This window comes from Mustelus asterias, chromosome 1, assembly GCF_964213995.1.
Source record: "Mustelus asterias chromosome 1, sMusAst1.hap1.1, whole genome shotgun sequence".
Lineage (NCBI taxonomy): Eukaryota > Metazoa > Chordata > Chondrichthyes > Carcharhiniformes > Triakidae > Mustelus > Mustelus asterias.
In genome coordinates, this window is record NC_135801.1 from 29,504,372 (window position 1) to 29,526,456 (window position 22,085).

The following is a 22,085-nucleotide window of genomic DNA, read 5'->3' on the forward strand; positions in this document are numbered from 1 at the left end:
CAGACAGTGACCCGAGGGCAGAATTGAACCTGGGTCCCTGGAGCTGTGAGGCAGCAGTGCTAACCACTGGGCCACTGTGCCGCCCATGTGAGTTAAGAAAATGAAAATGAAAGAAAACCCATATGAGTTAAGAAAATATAAAAGTCATGATTAGTCTGTTTATGCTCAAGACAGTGTGAATCAAATGCAAGGCATCATAATGTGGGTTGTCAATCAAGTAGTATATGGACTATAGATCAAGAAAAGTTCAGGCTTGAATGTGATATCCCAAGGTTGACAAGCCTGCCAATATGAACTGTCTAGGTTGACAGATAAGGAAATACTGCTTGGGCAAGATACTAACTTCCATTCCAGCTAAGTTATCACAGATAGGGGATTAAAACTGGATAGAGACCTGGTTTCTAATGCTCAATAACAAACTGAGTGTTATTTTTCTTTCATCAATTAAGCCACTGGAGAGTTTGACTCTGTTTACTTACTGGTGGTGTTATCGTCGACGACTGCCAGAGCCATTACTTGTTTTTATTGCCACATGATACTTCCATACTGAAGAATTAATCATCGGTATACAATCTGTGTAACTCTATAGGCGATTGATGCTTTGTTGATTGCTGGGACAAAATTAGGGCCAATTGAATGGAGAGTGTAAAATTAATGCACTATGATGAAATTTGATGTGTGGATTATGCATTTTATTCAAAATCCACTCTAAAAACCTAGCGTATCTGTTACTATCTAAGTTGCAGTTGTGCTCACTATTTTCGATGTTAAAGATACATCACACTGTATGACATACAATAGCAGCTATATTATGATATTAGTCTACTATATGGAAGCCAGCAGATTTCCACAAATCAGTCAAAATAAAAACATATTTTCAGTTGCTCCTCAGTAACTGCACTTCTTTCACATTCAAAATCAAGAACTCAAAGATTTTAAAAGTTACATATTTTACAATATGATCAATAATAACATGATTACTTTTATTAATTGAATTATCTTTCAACACCTTCCTTAAATTTCTTGCTTGAAGGCCTCTGCCTCTCCCAGAAACCGGGTGAATAAATAATATTTTCGCTAAGATATAGCTACATGAGCTGCCTCTGAAATTTCCTAGTTTTCCACAATACATCCATACCATTCAGTATACTGTACTGGTAAAAATTCACTTTACTTGTTAACGCTCTAGTCCCAGCAGCTTGCATCGACAAAAATATATTTCAATGTTTTTAAAAACAAAACCAGAGTGAAAGAGTTCACTGGCCTCATTTAACGTTAGATTAATTTTTTTTAAATGTCAGTTGAATATTTAAGCAGGTTAATTATCTCCACCTAAAATAATAAAATCTCTACAGTGTAGAAAGAGGCCATTTGGCCCATTGAGCCTGCACTGACAACAATCCCTCCCAAGCCCTATCCCCATAACTCCACATATTTTTACCCCGCTAACCCTCTGATACTAAGGGGGAGTTTAGCATGGCCAATCCATCTAACCTGCACATCGTTGGGCTGTGGAAGGAAACCAGAGCACCCGGAGGAAACCCACGCAGACATGGGGAGAACGGGCAGAATCCACAGACAGACGCTCAAGCTGGGAATCGAACCCGGGTCCCTGACACTGTGAGGCAGTAGTGCTAACACTGTGCCATCGTGTCACTCAAGTACAGTGACAGTTGTGAGGCAGGTTTAATTTGATAATGAGGGGGAAAAAAAAGAGATAAAGAGGAATGATTTTCAATAATTCCAATTTGATCTCTTAAAATAAAATAACCCTTAAAATAAGTCACTTGAAGGGAAACAGATAGTTTGGCAGGGTCAAGGGAAACTAGTTGAGGGTTTTAGCACCCAGTCTTGTGGCAAGTGATTGGGGCTGCGTAAATCGAGAGATGTGGGTCAGATGAATGGAAAAAAGGAGAGTAGGATACAGAAATTGATTGCATTGCTCAAGGCAAAGAAAAGATGAGCATTAATGGGAATGAGAGGGTAACAGGAAGTGGATGTTGCCAATTATTTAAAAGGATGAAACGTCAAAAAAATGTTAGCGTATTCAGCACAGGTGAAGGGAGGAAAGAAGCACGTGTTAAATGGACCCAAGCTGGATGGTGAAGAACGAAACTAGATGCCAAATCTTTTCTTGATAATAGGTATATTTTGACTCACAATCCCAGTGTTCCAGCAGTCTCTATTTACAAGCACTTAAGGCACTAAACTAAACCATGCTTTCAGGTGGATTGCTGGACAGTTGGGGTGGGGTGGGGGGGGAGTGGACCAGGCAGAGGGGGTGGGGTAGGGCCAGACAGTGGGAGGGACAGATGGAAGGAAGGACATAGGGAGGCAAATGAATGGAGAGATGAGTGGAGTGAATGAGGGACAATGGCTCAGATGGGTGCTTGGCTGGATGGATTGCATTTATTTACTGCCTTTTATGATATGCAGACATCTCAAAGGACTTTACGCCTAATGAAGTAGTTTTTGAAGTATGTTCACTGTTGTAATGTAGTAAACGTAGAAAATACAGAAAATAAATTTAGAAAACCTCCTTCCCCTCCTCTCCACACATGCCCCACTGATTGCAGCTTTAGACCCTGGTAACCACCGTTTCTGTCAATTCCAGAAATCTGGCCTGCTGTGCCCCACATAATCACAATGATGTTCCCAGTCTCTAATCTTATTCTATGCTCCCACTCTACCTTTTTCGTCTGACTTCTTCTAACCTCCGGTGCTATACCTGTCCTCTAGCACCCTTGTTTCATCCAAATACAAACCTCAGGGGGTGATATTTGACTTTGTTGATAGTGCAAAACAGGCAAAGATGAACTTGCCGCCTATTTCACTCATCTCCCAAATATTTTCCATTATCGGAACTCCAATTTTAACCCCTTGGTCTTGCCCTCCAATTGTACAATTCCACGAGAGTCTAATTAGAGTCATAGAGGTTTACAGCATGGAAACAGGCCCTTCGGCCCAACTTGTCCCTGCCACCCTTTTTTTCTTAAAAACAACTAAGCTAGTCCCAATTGCCCGCATTTGGCCCATATCCCTCTTACCCATGTAACTGTCTAAATGCTTTTTAAAATCCAAAATTGTACCTGCCTCTGGCAGCTTGTTTCAGACACTCACCACCCTGTGTGAAACAATTGCCCCTCTAGCACTTTTGTATCTCTCCCCTCTCATCTTAAACCTATGCCCTCTAGTATTTGACTTCCCTACGTTTGGGAAAGGATATTGACCATCTTGCTGATTTATGCCCCTCATTATTTTATAGACCTCCTACGCTCCAGAAAAAAAAAGTCCCAGTCTGTTCAGCCTCTCCTTATAACTCAAACCATCAAGTCCTGGTAGCATCCTAGTAAATCTTTTCTGCACTCTTTCTAGTTTAATAATATCCTTTCTATAATAGGGTGACCAGAACTGTGCACAGTATTTCAAGTGTGGCCTTATCAATGTCTTGTACAACTTCAACAAGACTTCCCAATTACTGTATTCTGACCAATGAAACCAAGCATGCTGAATGCCTTCTTCACCACCCTGTCCACCTGTGACTCCACTTTCAAGGAGCTATGAACATGTACTCTTAGATCTCTTTGTTCTATAACTCTCCCCAACGCCCTACCATTAACTGAGTAAGTTCTGCCCTGGCTCGATCTACCAAAATGCATCACCTTGCATTTATCAAAATTAAACTCCATCTGCCATTTGTCAGCCCACTGGCCCAATTGATCAAGATCCCGTTGCAATCCGAGATAACCTTCTTCACTGTCCACTATGCCACCAATCTTGGTGTCATCTGCAAACTTACTAACCATTTGTTACAATTAGTAACAAAATAAATTGAAGATGTTCATGTAGCACTATATACATCAGCTGTAGAAATTGCTGAATTGTAAATAAGCATCAGGTAGCGTCGAATGCAAATTCAGCAGCAATGTTCATCCAACAGGAATGAACAATTGTAAACCAGGAAGCTGCAAAAGATTCATACTGACATACTGTGGTGGTGAACAAATGCTTGATAGATTGAACCCACTGGTGCTATGATAAGCCACAAGTCACCTTTTGCACAAAAGCAACAATCTCAAAACAGAAAGCAACAAACAAAATAGTAAATATAATGCTACAGCCCAGAGAAACAAGCATTACGGACAGCTGGAATGTAAGCTATTCCATTAGCTGGTACTACCTGTCAACTGTCTCTCTCATACCTGATCGGGCCTGCAAATGGTCACAGAACCATGGAATTGTTACGGCATGGAAGTGGGCCACCTGATCCATTTTTTCTGCACCAGCTCTTCGAATGAGCAACTCACCCGATACCATCTAGTACCCGCCTTCTTCCAGTAACCCTCCAGGCTGTGCATTCCAAACCCCAACCACATACTGCATAAAAATGTTACTCCTCCTATTACTTTGGCTTCTTTGCTTAATTACTTTAAACTGTGTCCTCTTATTCTTGATCCTATCACAAGTGGGAACAGTTTCTCCCTATCTACTCTGTCCAGACTCATGATTTTGAATACCTTTATCAAATCTCCTCTTGATCCTCTTTCCTCGAAAGAAAACAGTCCTAAATTCTCCAAACTATCTTCACAACTGAAGTTCCTCATCCCTGGAACCATCCTCATGACTCTTTCTACACCTTCGCTAATGCCCTCACACCCATCTTAAAATGTGATGTCCAGAGCTGGATGCAATACTCTAGCTGAGGCCGAACTAGTGACTTTACTCTTGCTCTTGTATTTTATGCTCCTATTAATAAAATCTTTATGTTATGCTTTATTAATGGCTCTCTCAACCTGTCCTGCTACCTTCAACGATTCATGTGCATAATTCAGGAACAGAGATTTCTCACTTCACACTTCTCTGCACTGAACTTCATTTGCCACCTCTCAGCCCATTCCAGCAACTGTCTAGGTCCCTTTGAAGTTCAACGCCATTCTCCTCACAGTTCCAAGTTCTTCCAAGTTTTGCATCATGCACAAACTTTGAAATTGTGTCCTGTACTCCATGGTCTAGCTCATTAATAAATATCAGGAACAGCAAGGGTCTCAACACTGACCCCTGGGAATTCTATTACAAACCTTCCTCCAGCACTAAAACACCCATTGACCATTATTCTATTTCCTATCACTCAGCCAATTCTGTACCAATGTTACTACTGTCCCTTTTATTTGATCAGCTTTAGCTTTTCTCACAAACCTGTTGGGCAGCACTGTATCAGACTCCTTTTGAAAGTCCATGCATACCACATCAGCCACACTGCCCTTATCAACTCTCCCTGTTCCCTGCTTCAAAAATCTCCAGCAGGCTAGTTAAACTTATTTTCCCTTAAGAAATCCAAGCCTGCTTTCCTTAATTAACCTGCATTTGTCCATGCGACTTTTAATTTTTTCCCAAATTACTGTTTCCAGAAATTTCCCCGCCACCAAAGTTAAACTGACTGGCGTGTAGTTACTGGAAAGGTCAGAGATTACATTCTGCAGGACACCAAATGAGTGTGTTAAACCAACCTAAGATAGAGATATTGACTTCAGTGAAATGTTATGAGAGATATCTATGCTCAAACGTATTGGCACCAAAACAACCCCTATAATCTGTATTCATGTTTAAGATGGAGATTTTAAAAAATTGAAACTATTCTAATATATCACAATAAATTAAATTTGGCAAGTTTACAATCAGGTTGATGCTTTGGACTTGTCTTTTTACTTGTTTAGTCCTCAGAGTAAGTGAAACTTCATCAAGTCAATGTGACTTGAAAACAGTATTTAGTTTGTCTCGGAGCTGTTTTTATTTAGTAGTCATAGCAAGTACATTATTCTCTGGACATTGTCGATTGGTCATGTGACCTTGTTAACATGCTTACATTATCATTGTCTAATTAACATAACCATTCACCCGTTACAGTTGGGTAGATTGATTGACAGCCAGAAAGAATATTTGGCTTCATTTTAGCACAGCTATGCATAGCTGTGCTAAAATGAAGCCAAATATTCTTTCTGGCTGTTTTATAAACTAGAGTTTTATAAACTAGAGCAAAGGAATTTTGTTTTGACCAGGAGCACTGATAATGACTTAAACTGGTTTTACTGCAATCTGCATACACTTGCAAAATTCACGGGATGCAGTCTTATTCATGAAGGGTTCCCACAATTCCTTCAAACAAATAAAGGCATTTAACTATTTATACTGCAGTGAGAAAGAAAGGCTGTTGCATTCAAACACAAGAACACACACATTACAAGAATATTAATCAATATGCGTTTACCTGCTGTGAAAATTCATGTAATCACATCTGCAGTTTTTGTGAAATTCTACATCTATTCTACAAAGATTTGTACAGTTGTTACTCCCTTTTCCATGATTATATTTATTTCCACATGCAACATACCATCTGTTGTGATCCCCTTGTCAATGTCGTTGGACAATTGACAAATAAGAGCCATATGTTATTGTGCAAATTTTAATAAGATACAACTAAACATATGAATAGGAGTAGGTCATTCAGTCTCTCAAACCTGTCCCATCGTTCAACCAGGTCATGGCTACTTTGATGGTCAACTCCATTTATGTGTTTCTGATCTACTCATCAACCTGAAAAGTTGACCGAAATTTTCTGGACCTGCCGCATTGGAACTGTAATGGGTGGCCTTCTCTGCCATCCCCTGGGCTTTAGACCTCCTCCACCAGAACTTCCAGGCACTCCTTGGAGAATCGGGATGCAGATTTCCCTCCCACCTTCCATGACCACCAGGTGCTGATGCCATTGCCGGACAACAAGAAAGTTATTATAATTATTATAACAGCTCCCTCAGGCTCCCCCACAACTCCGGGCAACTCTCAGGTAGCTGCCTTCACTGTTTTTAAACAGCCTCTGCTGGATCTCCATTGGACCCGTGCCTGATGCATTCCCACTCCCACCCAGCGCGAGGCCAGCACACAGACATGTTTCATTCTGAGTGGGCCTTAATTGGCCACCCAGTGTAATATCACATTAACAATACAAGCTCAGTTGAGAGTGGGTTTTACATCCTCTTTCGGTCGCGCCGACTTTAGACAAACCCTGAGGATAAAATTCAGGCCCATACAAGGTTGAAAGTTCTGCCCCAGATCTATTGTGAGAGAAAAAAGTGTTTCCTGATTTCACTCCTGGATGACTGTGCTCATACTTAAGATTGTGCCCTTTCATTCTGAATTCCTTGGCATCAATGGTATTAATTTATCTACATCTATCAAGTCCATCTGCCATTTTAAACACCACGGTTAGTTTACCACTGATATCTCTATACCCAAGGAAATACAAGCAAGTTTATGCAACCTTATAATTTAATCCGGTGAGCCCATTACCAACCCACTGAATCTGCAATGCATTCCCTCCAAAGCCAATACATTCTGCTTAAATGTGTGGTGCCAACTGTAAGCAGTACTCCAGATGGTATCTGACCAAGGCTCTGTAAAAATTCTTACTTTAATTACGGTCCCCACCATGATTATGTCTGATGGCTAGCCATTGTCAGACAGATGGTAAATAGTAAGGGGGTTATCACACAGCCTTGTCTGAAACTGCTCCAGATTTTGAAGGGTCTATTTCAGATCTTTCACCCACCAGCTGCAGACATATCATCATGTTTGATTGCGTGATATGATATTCTTTTTCCTCCTAAATTCGGAGGATGAGTGCATGGAGTCTTGATGTGAGCAAAGGCCCACTAGCTTTGAAGACCTCAGCTGGAATACCATCGGGGCTTTGTTGTTTTCCATCCATTTGATTGTTTATTGATTCATCATGAAAGATCAACTGTTCTCTCTGGTGTGAGTATGAAATACCACTCTGAACCAGATTTGCAAGCCGCTCTCCATTTCTTCAATGCTACATACATGAGACTTGGCCTGTCCCTGAATATTGCCAAAACAAAACTCAAAAAGAGCAAAAGGCGACTTGATTGAAACCTTTAAGATCCTGAAGGGTACTGACAGGGTAGATATGGAGAGGATGCTTCTTCTTGTGGGAAAATCTAGGACTAGGGGTCACTGCTTAAAAATAAAAGGTTGCTTATTTAAGACCGAGATGAGGAGATTTCTTTTCTCTCAGATAGTCCTGAGTCTCTGGAACTTTCTTCCTCCAAAGACGGTGGAAGCAGTCTTTGAATATTTTTAAGGTTGAGCTAGATAGATTCTTTGTTATCATGATGATGAAAGATTATTGGGAGTTGGCAGGAATATGGGTTGAAGTTGCAATCAGATCAACTACGATTTTACTGAATGGCGGAGCAGGCTTGAAAGGCTGAGTGGCCTACTCCTGTGTCTAATTCGTTTGTTCATATCATAGAAACCCTACAGTGCAGAAGGAGGCCATTCGGCCCATCGAGTCTGCACCGACCACAATCCCACCCAGACCCGACCCCCACATATTTTACCCGCTAATCCCAGGACTCTAAGGGGCAATTTTTTTAACCTGGCCAATCAACCTAACCCGCACATCTTTGGACTGTGGGAGGAAACCGGAGCACCCGGAGGAAACCCACGCAGACACGAGGAGAATGTGCAAACTCCACACAGACATGTTCTGTATGTTCGTATACATAAACCCAGACCTGTCAGTCAAATATTCCACCTTCCATACATCTTGAAGGAGAGACTCTGGAATATATTGAGCACTTCCCATAACTTTGCAGCAACCTCTCTTCAAAGGACACCCCTGATGAGGGGATCCAACACCAAGTCAACAGCGCAAGCTCAGCAATCTAAAAACTGCAGCACTGACAACAAATACTTGCACAAGTCAACAAAAGTCCCGGTCTACAGAGATGTCGTCATCACAATCCAGTACTGCAGTGAGACCTGCAATGTGCATCAGTGACACATAAGAGCACTAGTGAAATTCCACCAGCAATGCCTTCTCTGCATTCTCTGGATTCAATGGGAGAGTAATTGAACTAACGCTAGTGTCCTCCTTGAAACCAGCTCCACAAGCATTCAGGCAAAGCTCCTGCAAACTCAACAATGGACTGGACACTAAGTTTATAAGTTTTTTATAAGTTTATTTATTGGCATCACAAGTAGGCTTACATTAACACTGCAATGAAGTTGTGAAAAATCTCGTAGTTGCCACGGTCCGGGCGTGTTCGGGTACACTGAGGGAGAATTTAGCATGGCCAATTCTTTTGGACTGTGGGAGGAAACTGTCTTTTGGACTGTGGGAGGAAACTGGAGCACCTGGAGGAAACCCACGCAGAGACGGGGAGAACGTGCAGACTCCACACAGACAGTGACCAAAGCCAGGAATTGAACCCAGGTGCCTGGCGCTGTGAGGCAGCAGTGCTAACCACTGTGCCACCATGTCCAGAAAGCTAAAAAGTGTCTCCACTGCCAGGTCCTGTGTTCTCAACTCTCGAATGGTCAATGTTCTGGGGAACACAAGGAAAATGCTACAAAGACACGCTGAGTTCTCCTTGAAGCATGGCAACATTGACACTATTGAACTGGAGAAGTATGTTATGAATCATTCAAAATGGCAGCAACTTGTCCATCAAGCTACATCACTCTGAGTCCAATCATCTTGAGAATGAGGCAGAGCAGTGGCAGAGAAGGAAAGAAAAGGAAGAATCTCCTGCACTCCATATCTCAATACCTTATGGGATATCCTGCCCAAAAGATCTGTGGGTAGAGAATCTGCCTGTACAGAACAGGAAGACCAGTGGCAGAATCTCTCAACCCTGAGAAGGTGTCATCCTCGAATCGAGGGACAGCTGTCGATGATGACGTATGCTGATGGTGTTTTTCATACACTTCTTGACTCATGGAGCAGAATTCTCAAATGATCGCCCCAGCTGAAACCTGCAGCAGAGTTTGCCATCCCTCTTTAACTGAGCCATGGCATGAGCATACTGTTTCCACATTTCCAAACCAGAGAAGGTAAGGGTCAGAATAACTAATCTGGACATTTTTCACTCCTGAATGCTCGCGCTCATTGTTTTAAGATTGTGCCCCCTTTGTTCTGAGTTCCTCACCAGAGGAATTAATTTATCCATATTTTTTCTATCCATCATTTTAAAAACCCATGGTTAGTTTACAACTAATTATTCTATACTTAAGGAAATACAAACCAAGTTCATGCAATCTTATAATTGAATGTTGTTGTAGCAACCACAGAGATGGAAAGGAGACCTGGGATGGGTGGTCTCTTATGTTGCCTTACTCTTTTACCCAACTCCTGCTGCGGGGTCTGAGGGACTGCAGTGAGGTGATTTTTCCCAAAGATGGGAAGATGGGGAAAGCGTCTTAAACCAAGCAGGCATGCCCAGAAGCAGCTAATGAAGTCAGCAGCAAGGGTGTGGTCTCCCCCACCTGGGAACAGTGCACCAAAAGGATAAAGGAGCTGAGGAACGGTACGAAAGGTGATTGGCATAGAGTCATAATCATAGCGTTTTACAGCACAATAAGAGGCCCTTCAGTCCATCGTGTCTGCGCCAGCCATCAAACACCTATCTATTCTAATCCTATTTTCCAGCACTTGGTCCATAGTCTTGTATGCCATGGCTTTTCATGTCTTCATCTAAATGTTTCTTAAATGTTGTGCGGGCATAATGCTTCCGTGTGCCAAACACCACACTCTGACTTTCCCAGCATTCATCCTTCACAACATTCCTTAGAACCAACACACCTTGCAGCTACACTCATTCCTCTCTCTCTCCAGGCAACTCCATACATCCCTCTTCTGAACAGGCAACACTCTCACTCACCTTTGTGCCATCTCACATCCATCTCTCATAGTCCCCCTCCACAAACAATAGTCCTTTCCTCCTCAACGCACAATCCATTTTTAACACTCATAAATCTGCTTTCTCTCCTTTGCGGAAGAGAGAGAGATGTAAAGGTTTGTGAGCCAACCCAGTCTATCTCGCAAACCAGCCTCCCAGCCATTGTCTCCATCTACACTTCCTACTGCCTTGGAAAAGCAGGCAGCATAATCAAGGACCTCACACACCCCGGACATACCTTTTTCCTGGTGGAAGAAAGTACAGAAATCTAAGATCACGTACCAACTGACTCAAAAACAACTTCTTCCCTGCTATCAGACTTTTAAATGGACCTACTATATATTAAGCTGATCTTTCTTTATGCCCTAGCTGTGACTGTAACACTATATTCTGCACCCTCTCCATTCCTTCTCCCCTATGTATCCATGAATGATAGGTTTTGTCTGTATAGCGCGCAAAAACAATACATTTCACTGTGTCCCAATACATGTGACGATAATAAATCAAATCAAATTAAGGAAAAAACAGAGACAAAGGGCAGAATTTCCCTGTCCCACCCACCACGGGAATCGTAGCAGGCAGGACACAGACATGATGGACTGGGGAGGCTTTTCATTGGTGATTCCACCACAGACTGACAATGCAGCAGGCAAGGCTGGATGAGAAAAAAAGCCCCCTAGCCAAACAGAGAGGCTCTTCATCTCAGCCACAACTTACCTGCCCAATTCCACTACCATTAATATGAAACTTGAGAGCACTAGGGTATCACGGGGGATTTTCAAATTTAAATTTCACTTGACATGATTTCATATTACATCGGTTTCACTTTGTGTGCGCATTATTGTTATTTGTCTAAACTATCTTAGTCAAGGAGTTAAATACACTGGTAAGCCTCTCTGTGGGACAGGGCAGAACTTGAAGGTCAGCAGACCATGCATGCACATGTACACAAAACTTCTTCCACTCTTCCATGCTCTCGACCCCACTCCATAACCCCTCCTCAGCACTGACTTCCCTTCTCAGCCCTGAGCCTCCATGCAAGCTGCCATTCTCCTCTTCTCTGTGACTTTAGAGTTAAACAAGGAAACTGCTGACCTTATTCATAGCCACACAAAAGCAACCGGTGCACGCCACCTTTAAGTGATTGTTTTTGGATAGGCTGAGCGAGTGGGCGAGGATCTGGCAGATGGAATATAACGTTGGCAAATGTGAGGTTATCCACTTTGGAAGAAATAATAGTAAATTGGAATATTATTTAAGTGGTCCTATTTCTTATGTTCTTATGATTGTGAACCGAGTGCCATGAGACTTTTCCGACTTTATTCACAGCTGTTTTACACTGATGAATATTTATGGAATGCAAATGTATCACAAGTGAGAACCTGTCACTGGCCACTGTAATGCTTGAGAAGCTGGAAGCACGCCATTGACTTTATCCCTGCATCTTAATCTACTTGTGATGTGGAGATGCCGGCGTTGGACTGGGGTAAGCACAGTAAGAAGTCTCACAACACCAGGTTAAAGTCCAACAGGTTTATTTGGTAGCAAATATTTGCTACCAAATAAACCTGTTGGACTTTAACCTGGTGTTGTGAGACTTCTTACTGTGTCTTAATCTACTGTCAGGATATCAGAATTTCTGAACCTGCCTAATTAAGTCATCCCATGCGCCACATTTCCCATCCTTGTTGACTCCATAAAATCCCCCGCCACACTGCCCATCAGTCTCCTTCTGGAAGGTGGAGTTAAAATTAAACCTATAAGCAACTCCAATATAACTGAATAGTATAGTGGAATTTTCAACCCTACAGCATTGCTATTGTTGATTACCACGGAGTGTACCAAGACTCCAAAGATGCTGCGGAGGATACTAATATAAGTAGGCAGCTGTGTGACAAATTAAGTTCAATATAGTTGAACATGCAGATGTGAACATCTTTGGGACAAAGAACAAATAAGGGATGGCAGCTCTAAATGATGTAACACTCTGGACAGAAAGATCTAGAAGTGCAAATATACCGATTATAAAAGCAGGGGAGAGTAAAAACGAGAAGTAGAATCCTGGATTTACTACAATACAAGCGTATACTATAACCAGAAACCTATGTATGACCTTCAGATGAAAGGTCATCAACCTGAAACATAACCACAAGGTAGAGGTTGGTTCGCCAGACAACAACAGCATAATCCTTGTCAGCAGGTGTGATGACAACTACATTTCTAACTTTTCACAGTCCAAATGAAAATGCTATGACCCGAAATGTTAACTCAGGTTATGTGAACTTAATAGGTGTGTTCAAAGTCCTGTGAGAATTTGACTAGATCAATAGTATAATTATCCTCTGGTTGATGAATCATGACAAGGGTATAAATTTAGAATCAGTATTGGAAATATAATAAGGGGAATAGACAAAATATTTTTGCAAAGAAGAATCCTTAGAATGCACAATGCATTCCCTCGAGACACCAGATCAGATCCCAACAAGGCCAACTTAAATTCAATTAATAAATTTAAAATAAAATGGGATGATCATGAAATTACTGGACTGTTGTTAAAAGCGCTTCAGCTTTACTGAAACTACCGGATTGTCCTAAGAACCTAGCTGGTTCACTCATGTACTTCAGGGGAGGAAATCTGCCCTCTTTACCCAGCTTGGCTTACATGTGACTCCAAGTGGTAGACACTTAACTGCCCTCTGGAATAGTCTAGCAATCCACTCAGTTGTATTAAAATCATTACAGAGAGGTTGAACAAGAGTAAAACCCAGAACGAAACTCCCTCCCAAACAGCATCGTGGATGTACCTAGACCACATGGCCTGTAATGGTTCAAGAAGGTGGCTCACCACCATCAAAGACAATGGAGGGGCAATATCTTGTCAGCGACATTCACATCCCAGGAACAAATGTTATACTTTGTAGCAAGTACTTTTAAATAAGTTGCCATTGTATGACCTCTGAGTAAAGCTGTCTCCCAGCTTCTTCTAAGACTATTTCATCTTCATTGTAGTTGATGATTCATCCGACTTTTTTTCTATTAGTTTAGAGATTTTACCGGACTGCCGCACTCTGTCTCATTCTGTTCCTCTTTAATATCAATGGTCTCACCAGCTTTATTCAACCATATTCACCTTTCTTTTGGTGACTTTCCTTTACATTCATCAACTTCCTTTAGGTTGCCCTCCTTCAATGCACACAATTTTCATTCCTTGTGTGAAAGGGCAATAAGCAAATTGGTTTCTTACCCATAATACCGTTATTTTTCTGCATCATTGCTAAAATTATTGTAATCACTTTACTTATTCCACTTCACTAAAGTAATCACATAACCAATATGAAGTCTCCTCAGATCCTTGCAGTATTGTGTATTTTAAAGCCTGATTGTACAGATAATTTACAATACTTTTTGGCACAGAACACAAGAGAAATCCCCAATTAAATCCAAAATCCGTAACAAAGGAATAAATATCTTCTCTCACCAATCTTCAAAAAGACTGAAGCACTGTTGCCTCAAAACGAAGGCATGTCCTTTGATTTGCAGTGTAACCTAGGATGCAGGAACTATCGACTGTGGGGGTACCAACTTACATGCATGGTCAAAACATTAGCGGATATGCAAGATGTGCCTTTATGTGTAAAATCTGATTCATCGGGAGATTGTTTGCATTAAAAACAAGATCCTATTTGCAAACCTGAATCTTTATTTAGAGGGCTTTTGGACTAGGATATAGTAAAATTCAGCTTTGGTGGGCCATAAAATCGGTGGTAGTTTATCGACTTCCCATTGTATGCCCCATCCAACTTTCACTTCCATTTATTTTCAGTTTAGTTTCAGGAACTGGTACCTGAACTCTCCGAATCATTTAGGAATAGTAAGTAGTCTCACAACATCAGGTTAAAATCCGACAGGTTTATTTGGTAGCACGAGACTGTTTCGGACTGTTGCCCCTTCATCAGGTGAAGGGGCAATGTCCTGAAAGCTTGTGCTACCAAATAAGCCTGTTGGACTTTAACCTGGGTGTTGAGACTACTTACTGTGCCCTACCCCAGTCCAACACCAGCAACTCCACATCATTTAATAATGGCCTTGGTCCATGATCAAACATTACACTGGGAATGATTATGAAACACCATTTCCTCCAAAAGTCTTCCAAATTATTGGACTATGTGGGGAATATCCAGAAGTAAACCTTTCAATTCTTTGCAAACCTCGCTGTTTTCTAAGTATCTGTACAACCAGTAACTTGTTGTGTCTTTCTGCTTTTACGCAATATTTTTCACTTCTCTTTTTCTATATCAACTGATGCAATTTTGTCCAAGTTTAATTTATCGTAAAGCTCTGCATTTATCCTGCCTCTCGATATACAAGTCTCATGGATGTAGTTGAGAAATGCCTACCTCCTCATACAGTCCAGTGCTCTGACAAAATAGTCTGGGTGTAGACTATGTTCTTCTTGAAGAATCACACATTGCTCCAGCGTCACCGACATTGACGTTCTGTCTTTGGCACTTTTACAACTTGTGAAGCGTATTCCATTGAGCCTTCGGCAAATCTAAACAGGATTCAAAATGACTTGAATTACTGGAATTGTTCCTTGAACACCTTCATGGGCTTTGTGACGTGGCAAATTAATTACTGCATTAAGATATTTCCACTTGTGGGCTGCAGGGGGAGAGTCAACAGTCCAAAACAAGGCGCCGTAAAAGTAAGATAGCAATAACGTGCACAGGAGAAATCTCTTTGCTCAGTGTCATTAAAATCTGGAACTCGGTTACATCTGGAGTAGCAAATAGCCATAGGTACACTTAAAGCAAAGCTGGACAAACCCATTAGGGAGAAAGGAATCAATAGAAAGATATGCAGATAGGGTAAGATGAGGTGGGTTTGGAGGAAGCGCATGTGGAATAGAAACACCGTCACAGGCCAGTAGGGCCAAGTGGCCTGTTTCTGTGCTGTATATTCTAGATAATACTTTGAATAGCTGTAATATAACTTTAGGATGTGTAGAAACTATGAAATAATGCTTTGGTATACCGCAATACAATGTTTAATATGTTTGTCTGAAATCCCTGTCTGTTAGCTGAGTAGAAGCAATATCCATTTTAATTTTATTGAAGTTATTAGAAGAGAGGTGTTTCACCATGTTAAGCATTTGTACAATGCATATCCGATAGTGTTATTTCACAGTTGGGATCTTTCATTGCCTTTTGTGTGACTGTTCCCACCAGTCTCCATATTATGTGGTGATAATAAATCTATGAAAAAATGCAACTTGCGCTTTACAATTAAATAACAATCACCAGCAAGGGGAACTCATTTTGGGCATAGGACACACAGGGCGGCAGGATGGCAGAATCGCGGTCTAACGGATTAACGCAGCGGGCTGGGCGAATTTGCGGGGTTTACGCGCACGTTTTCGTGCCCCGCTTGTGTCTCCCAGCGCCGGATTTTCAGCGGCATCTGCTCTGTGCCTGAAATCAGCGGGGAGGTGCAGAAATGATTTAAATAATCATTTCCCTACAATTTAAATGAGATTAGCAGGCCCAGGACTGACGTCTCCAGGCCCCCTAGCCTTTACCACCCCACCAGAGTATTTTACTCCAGCGGGGATTACACTAGCTCCCCACTTTCGGGGAACTAGTGGCCAGGGCCCTGCTGGAGTGAAAGGAGGGCAATCGGGCCCGCCCCCCCCCCCCCCCAAGGGGTCGGGCGGCAGAGACTGGTGCCCCCTGGGCATGGGCACCTTGGCAGTGTTAGCCTGTGCCCCCTGTCACTGCCCAAAGGGCAAAGTGCCAATGCCCATTGGGCAATCGGTGGGGTGGGGTGGTCTCGCTGCCACTTTGCCTAGGGAGCGGTCAGGGAAGAAGCGAGGCCAGTGATCAGGTGGGCTGGGGGTCAGCCTGCTTGGAGGGGGGGGGGGGGTTGGAATTGAATGAAGGGGGTGTTAACTGTCATTGTGGAGGGGGAGAGGGGGGCTGTGCCCAGGAGCGGTCGGGGGGCCGGGCCCAGGAGCGGTCGGGGGGCCGGGCCCAGGAGCGGTCGGGGGGCCGGGCCCAGGAGCGGTCGGGGGGCCGGGCCCAGGAGCGGTCGGGGGGCCGGGCCCAGGAGCGGTCGGGGGGCCGGGCCCAGGAGCGGTCGGGGGGCCGGGCCCAGGAGCGGTCGGGGGGCCGGGCCCAGGAGCGGTCGGGGGGCTGGGCCCAGGAGCGGTCGGGGGGCCAGCGATTGGTGAGGCTGTCAGTGCGGGGCCACTGCGCATGCGCCGATCTCGACATTGATAGATCGGTACATGCGCAGTGGCTCGCTCAGCACGCTGATTTCAGCCTCTCCAGCGGGAATAGGCCCCGCCCCTTGAAATTTAATGATATTCACGCTGGCGGCCTCTGCAGTGCACAGAGTGTGGGAGATTCTTGTCTGAAGTCCCACTGAAAAAAACCAGTGCGAGTTACTCCAGTTTTCACGCGAATTCGACACTTTGAATTCTGCCCATAGTCTTGCAGCTGCAAGCTTGTGAAAGTACATCTTCAACAATATGATTTCTATTTAAAGAAATAAGGCATCACAGACATAGTTATGGCAACTACTGTGCTGCTGGGTGCATTGGAGGTAAAATCTCTACATAAAGGCACTGAATCTAGTTTCTAGAGTTAATGGGAAATACTTAACCAGAGGCCATTCTGCTTGACACTGAATGATGATAGCAATATTTTACATTGGAAGACTGCCGGTAAACTGCTGAAAAGAAAACTGCAAGTGCTGGAAGCACCTCATGGGAGTAGTTAACTTAATAAACCTTTTAGAGAACGCACTGTGGGTTGACACTAGGGTGAGGAACGAATTCAAGATAATTACTGCATTTGACATTAAATCATTCACCTTTAATCCCATTTCATACTTGGGTCTGCTGTGCCTTTGTTTAGCAGTTTCTGAATGTACATTATCAGTTTGTCAATCATATGAAACTTGGATGAATGCTTTCATTGTTAAGTGCACAATTAGGAGAGTGCTGATGGATGTAAACAAGACGGTGAATAAAGAAGGGCTTTGTGTAACTTCAGTAAGAAGTTTAACAACACCAGGTTAAAGTCCAACAGGTTTATTTGGTAGCAAAAGCCACACCAACCTGGTGTTGTTAAACTTCTTACTGTGTTTACCCCAGTCCAACGCCGGCATCTCCACTTTGTGTAACTTCCCATGGGAGAGGAATCAGCAAGTCATTGAGAAGCATTGTGCTGTCAACTGATCCCTGGCATTTTGCTGGCCCTTCTCCGTCTGCTTCTTTCATCAGAACCAGGCTGAGAATCATTGACCTTAAACGTTTCTGTCCACAGACACTGCCTGACCTGCCGAGCATTTCTAGCATTTCCTGTTTCTATTTCAGATTTCCAGCATCTATAGTATTTTGTTTCTTGTTCTCCAAACGCTCCTTGTCAGATGATGGCACCTGCTGTTCCTCTGCATTTTCCAAATGTGCTCCTCGCTGGATGGCTATGCATAACGATGTATCAGAAGACCTTTCAGTGGCGGAACTGTATGGCGTCACCGAGTTATCCAGGCACCCAAATTTTTGTTTCAAGACACCTATAGGATGCTTATTGAAGTGCGTCCCATGATCTTGGTTTCTTAGGAGAGCTGGGATTGTAGAGGGGTGTGGGGTGGGTGTGGGGAGAGGGGGTGGGAGCATGGGGGATCCCTTCTCTCCAAGCAGCCAAGCTAATATCCTTGGAAGGGTGGAATAGGGGGAGATGTTTGGCAGAATAAAGGCATTGTGGTAGGAGCCAGCATAATTCACATTGGTTCACATGATCCTTTTGTGGACATCAACTGAGTGAAAGGACTTTCAATTGACTATAGCCTGCTTCTGGTGCCTTGATGGTCAAGAATGCAATTTACTAGATTGATACCTTGCATGAGTAGGTTGTTTTTTGAGAAAAGGTTAGACAGACTGGGCTTGTATCAGCTGAAATTTGGAAGAGTAAGGGGTGACTTGATTGAAGTATATAAGATCCTGAATGGTCTTAGGAAGGTAGATGTGGAAAGGATGTTTCCGCTTGTGGGTCAGTACAGAACTAGACGGTACTGTTTTAAAATTAGGGGCACTCTTTTAGGACAGAGATGAGGAGAAATCTTTTCTCTCAGAGGGTTGTGCGATTTGGTACTCCCTGCCTCAGAAGGTGGGGTCATTGAAGGTTTTTAAGGCGGAGATGGATGGATTATTGATAAGCAAGGGAATCAAAGGTTATCGGGGGTCGATGGCAATGTAGAACTTCTGCTCCTACTTCACAAGCTTATGCCATTCCTTGTCTATGTGGAGAACCTGCCAGCCAGCTTATTCCAGAGTGATTGGAGAATTGAGTGCTTCGTAAACAGGGGGCTAAAGTTGGGAATTTGGTGCAAAAGGTGGAAGGAGGTGGTGGTCTTTACTCTTTTATTTACCCCCAATGAGGGCTCTTCTTTTGTCCATAAGCCAAAAAACTGTAACTTGCCATTGCTTTACTAAATTGGTAACTAATTATTCAAATAAATAAACAAAGAATGTTCTATAGGCAGGAAGGGTGCACCATGTGGGAGTTTGTGAGAGCATTGTGATCGCAGCCAATCATATTTGAGATAGGTTCCTACAGTTCAAGGAACTTCAACACAGAGTTGCTGAGCTGGAGACTGAGCTACAGACATTGTGGTGGCATCAGGGAGGCCAGAGTTACCTGGATAACTTGGTCCAAGAGGCAGTTACACCCCTTAGACTAAGTAAAATTTTAGAACTGGTCAATGGTCAAGGATTGGAGGTCTGGCTCCGAGTCAGGCCGTTATGGAGATCCAGGACATTGTGACAGAGGAGCCTCAGACTTGACTTTTACCAAGAGGTATGATATAGTTGGTACCTGTGTGGAAGAGAACCAAGACTGCAGGGTGAATGGGCAAACTAATTATACCATGGTGCAGGAAGCCATTCATGGGGGAGTGAAAGGGATGTGGCAGTGATAGGAAATAGTACTGTCAGCAGAACAGATAATGCTCTCTGAAGACATGAACAGGAACTCTGGAGGGTGTCTTGCCTGATCGTGCCGGCGGTTGAGGAGATCTCCTCACAGTTGGAGTCAGACTTGCAGTCCGAGCAGGAGAATCCAGTTGCCCTGGTCCACATAGGACATCAAAGATATAGATAAAACTAAGATGGTGTTCTACTGAAGAATTACCAGAGCTGCTTTGAAGGCATTTCGCTTTCATGTGATCTCAACAAGAATAAAAGTAAATATCATGGGAGCAGCATCACCTCCAAGTATGCTTTCATAGAACATAGAACATAGAACATAGAACATTACAGCGCAGAACAGGCCCTTCGGCCCACGACGCTGCACCGACCAGTTAAAAAAAAAACTGTGACCCTCCAACCTAAACCAATTTCTTTTCGTCCATGAACCTATCTACGGATCTCTTAAACGCCCCCAAACTAGGCGCATTTACTACTGATGCTGGCAGGGCATTCCAATCCCTCACCACCCTCTGGGTAAAGAACCTACCCCTGACATCGGTTCTATAACTACCCCCCCTCAATTTAAAGCCATGCCCCCTCGTGCTGGATTTCTCCATCAGAGGAAAAAGGCTATCACTATCCACCCTATCTAAACCTCTAATCATCTTATATGTTTCAATAAGATCCCCTCTTAGCCGCCGCCTTTCCAGCGAAAACAATCCCAAATCCCTCAGCCTCTCCTCATAGGATCTCCCCTCCATACCAGGCAACATCCTGGTAAACCTCCTCTGCACCCTCTCCAAAGCCTCCACATCCTTCCTGTAATGTGGGGACCAGAACTGCACACAGTACTCCAAGTGCGGCCGCACCAGAGTTGTGTACAGTTGCAACATAACGCTACGACTCCTAAATTCAATCCCCCTACCAATAAACGCCAAGACACCATATGCCTTCTTAACAACCTTATCTACTTGATTCCCAACTTTCAGGGATCTATGCACACATACACCTAGATCCCTCTGCTCCTCCACACTATTCAAAGTCCTCCCGTTAGCCCTATACTCAACACATCTGTTATTCCTACCAAAGTGAATTACCTCACACTTCTCCGCATTAAACTCCATCCGCCACCTCTCGGCCCAACTTTGCAACCTGTCTAAGTCTTCCTGCAGACTACGACACCCTTCCTCACTGTCTACCACACCACCGACTTTGGTGTCATCAGCAAATTTGCTAATCCACCCAACTATACCCTCATCCAGATCATTAATAAATATTACAAACAGCAGTGGCCCCAAAACAGATCCCTGAGGTACACCACTTGTAACCGCACTCCATGATGAATATTTACTATCAACCACCACCCTCTGTTTCCTATCCGCTAGCCAATTCCTGATCCAATTTCCTAGATCACCCCCAATCCCATACATCTGCATTTTCTGCAGAAGCCTACCATGGTGAACCTTATCAAACGCCTTACTAAAATCCATATATACCACGTCCACTGCCTTGCCCCCATCCACCTCCTTGGTCACTTTCTCAAAAAACTCAATAAGGTTAGTAAGGCACGACCTACCTGCCACAAAACCATGCTGACTATCACCTATCAATTCATTACTCTCCAAATAACTATAAATCCTATCCCTTATAATTTTTTCCAACATCTTGCCGACAACAGAAGTGAGACTCACCGGTCTATAATTCCCGGGGAAGTCTCTGTTCCCCTTCTTAAACAATGGGACAACATTCGCTAACCTCCAATCTTCTGGTACTATACCAGAGGCCAACGACGACCTGAAGATCAGAGCCAGAGGCTCTGCAATCACTTCTCTTGCCTCCCAGAGAATCCTTGGATAAATCCCATCCGGACCAGGGGATTTATCTATTTTCAGACCCTCCAGAATATCCTGCACATCCTCCTTATCAACTGTAATACTGTCTATTCTACTCCCCTGCAACCCAGTGTCCTCCTCAGCTATATTCATGTCCCCTTGCGTGAACACCGAAGAGAAATATTGGTTCAATGCTTCACCAATCTCCTCCGGTTCCACACATAACTTCCCTCTGCCATCTATAACTGGCCCTAAACTTGCCCTAACCAACCTTCTGTTCTTGACATACCTATAGAACGCCTTAGGATTCTCTTTAACCCTATCCGCCAAAGTCTTCTCATGTCCCCTTTTAGCCCTTCTAAGCTCGCTCTTCAACTCCCTCTTAGCCAATCTAAAGCTTTCTAGTGCACTACCCGAGTGCTCACGTCTCATCCGAACATAAGCCTCCTTTTTCTTTTTAACCAACAAAGAAACTTTTTTGGTGCACCACGGTTCCCTAGCCCTACCAATTCCTCCTTGCCTGAC

At 43.3% G+C, this 22,085-nt stretch overlaps 1 protein-coding gene across 3 annotated transcripts in view; it reads right to left on the reverse strand.

Moving 5' to 3' along the window:
- inpp4b (inositol polyphosphate-4-phosphatase type II B) overlaps positions 1–22,085 on the reverse strand; it is a 413,442-nt gene that overhangs the window by 18,828 nt on the left and 372,529 nt on the right. For all 3 annotated transcript variants that reach the window (XM_078210873.1, XM_078210864.1, XM_078210883.1), the window contains exon 19: positions 15,155–15,309. In XM_078210873.1, coding sequence (XP_078066999.1) covers positions 15,155–15,309 — 155 coding nt within the window. The remainder of the gene's footprint in view (positions 1–15,154; positions 15,310–22,085) is intronic.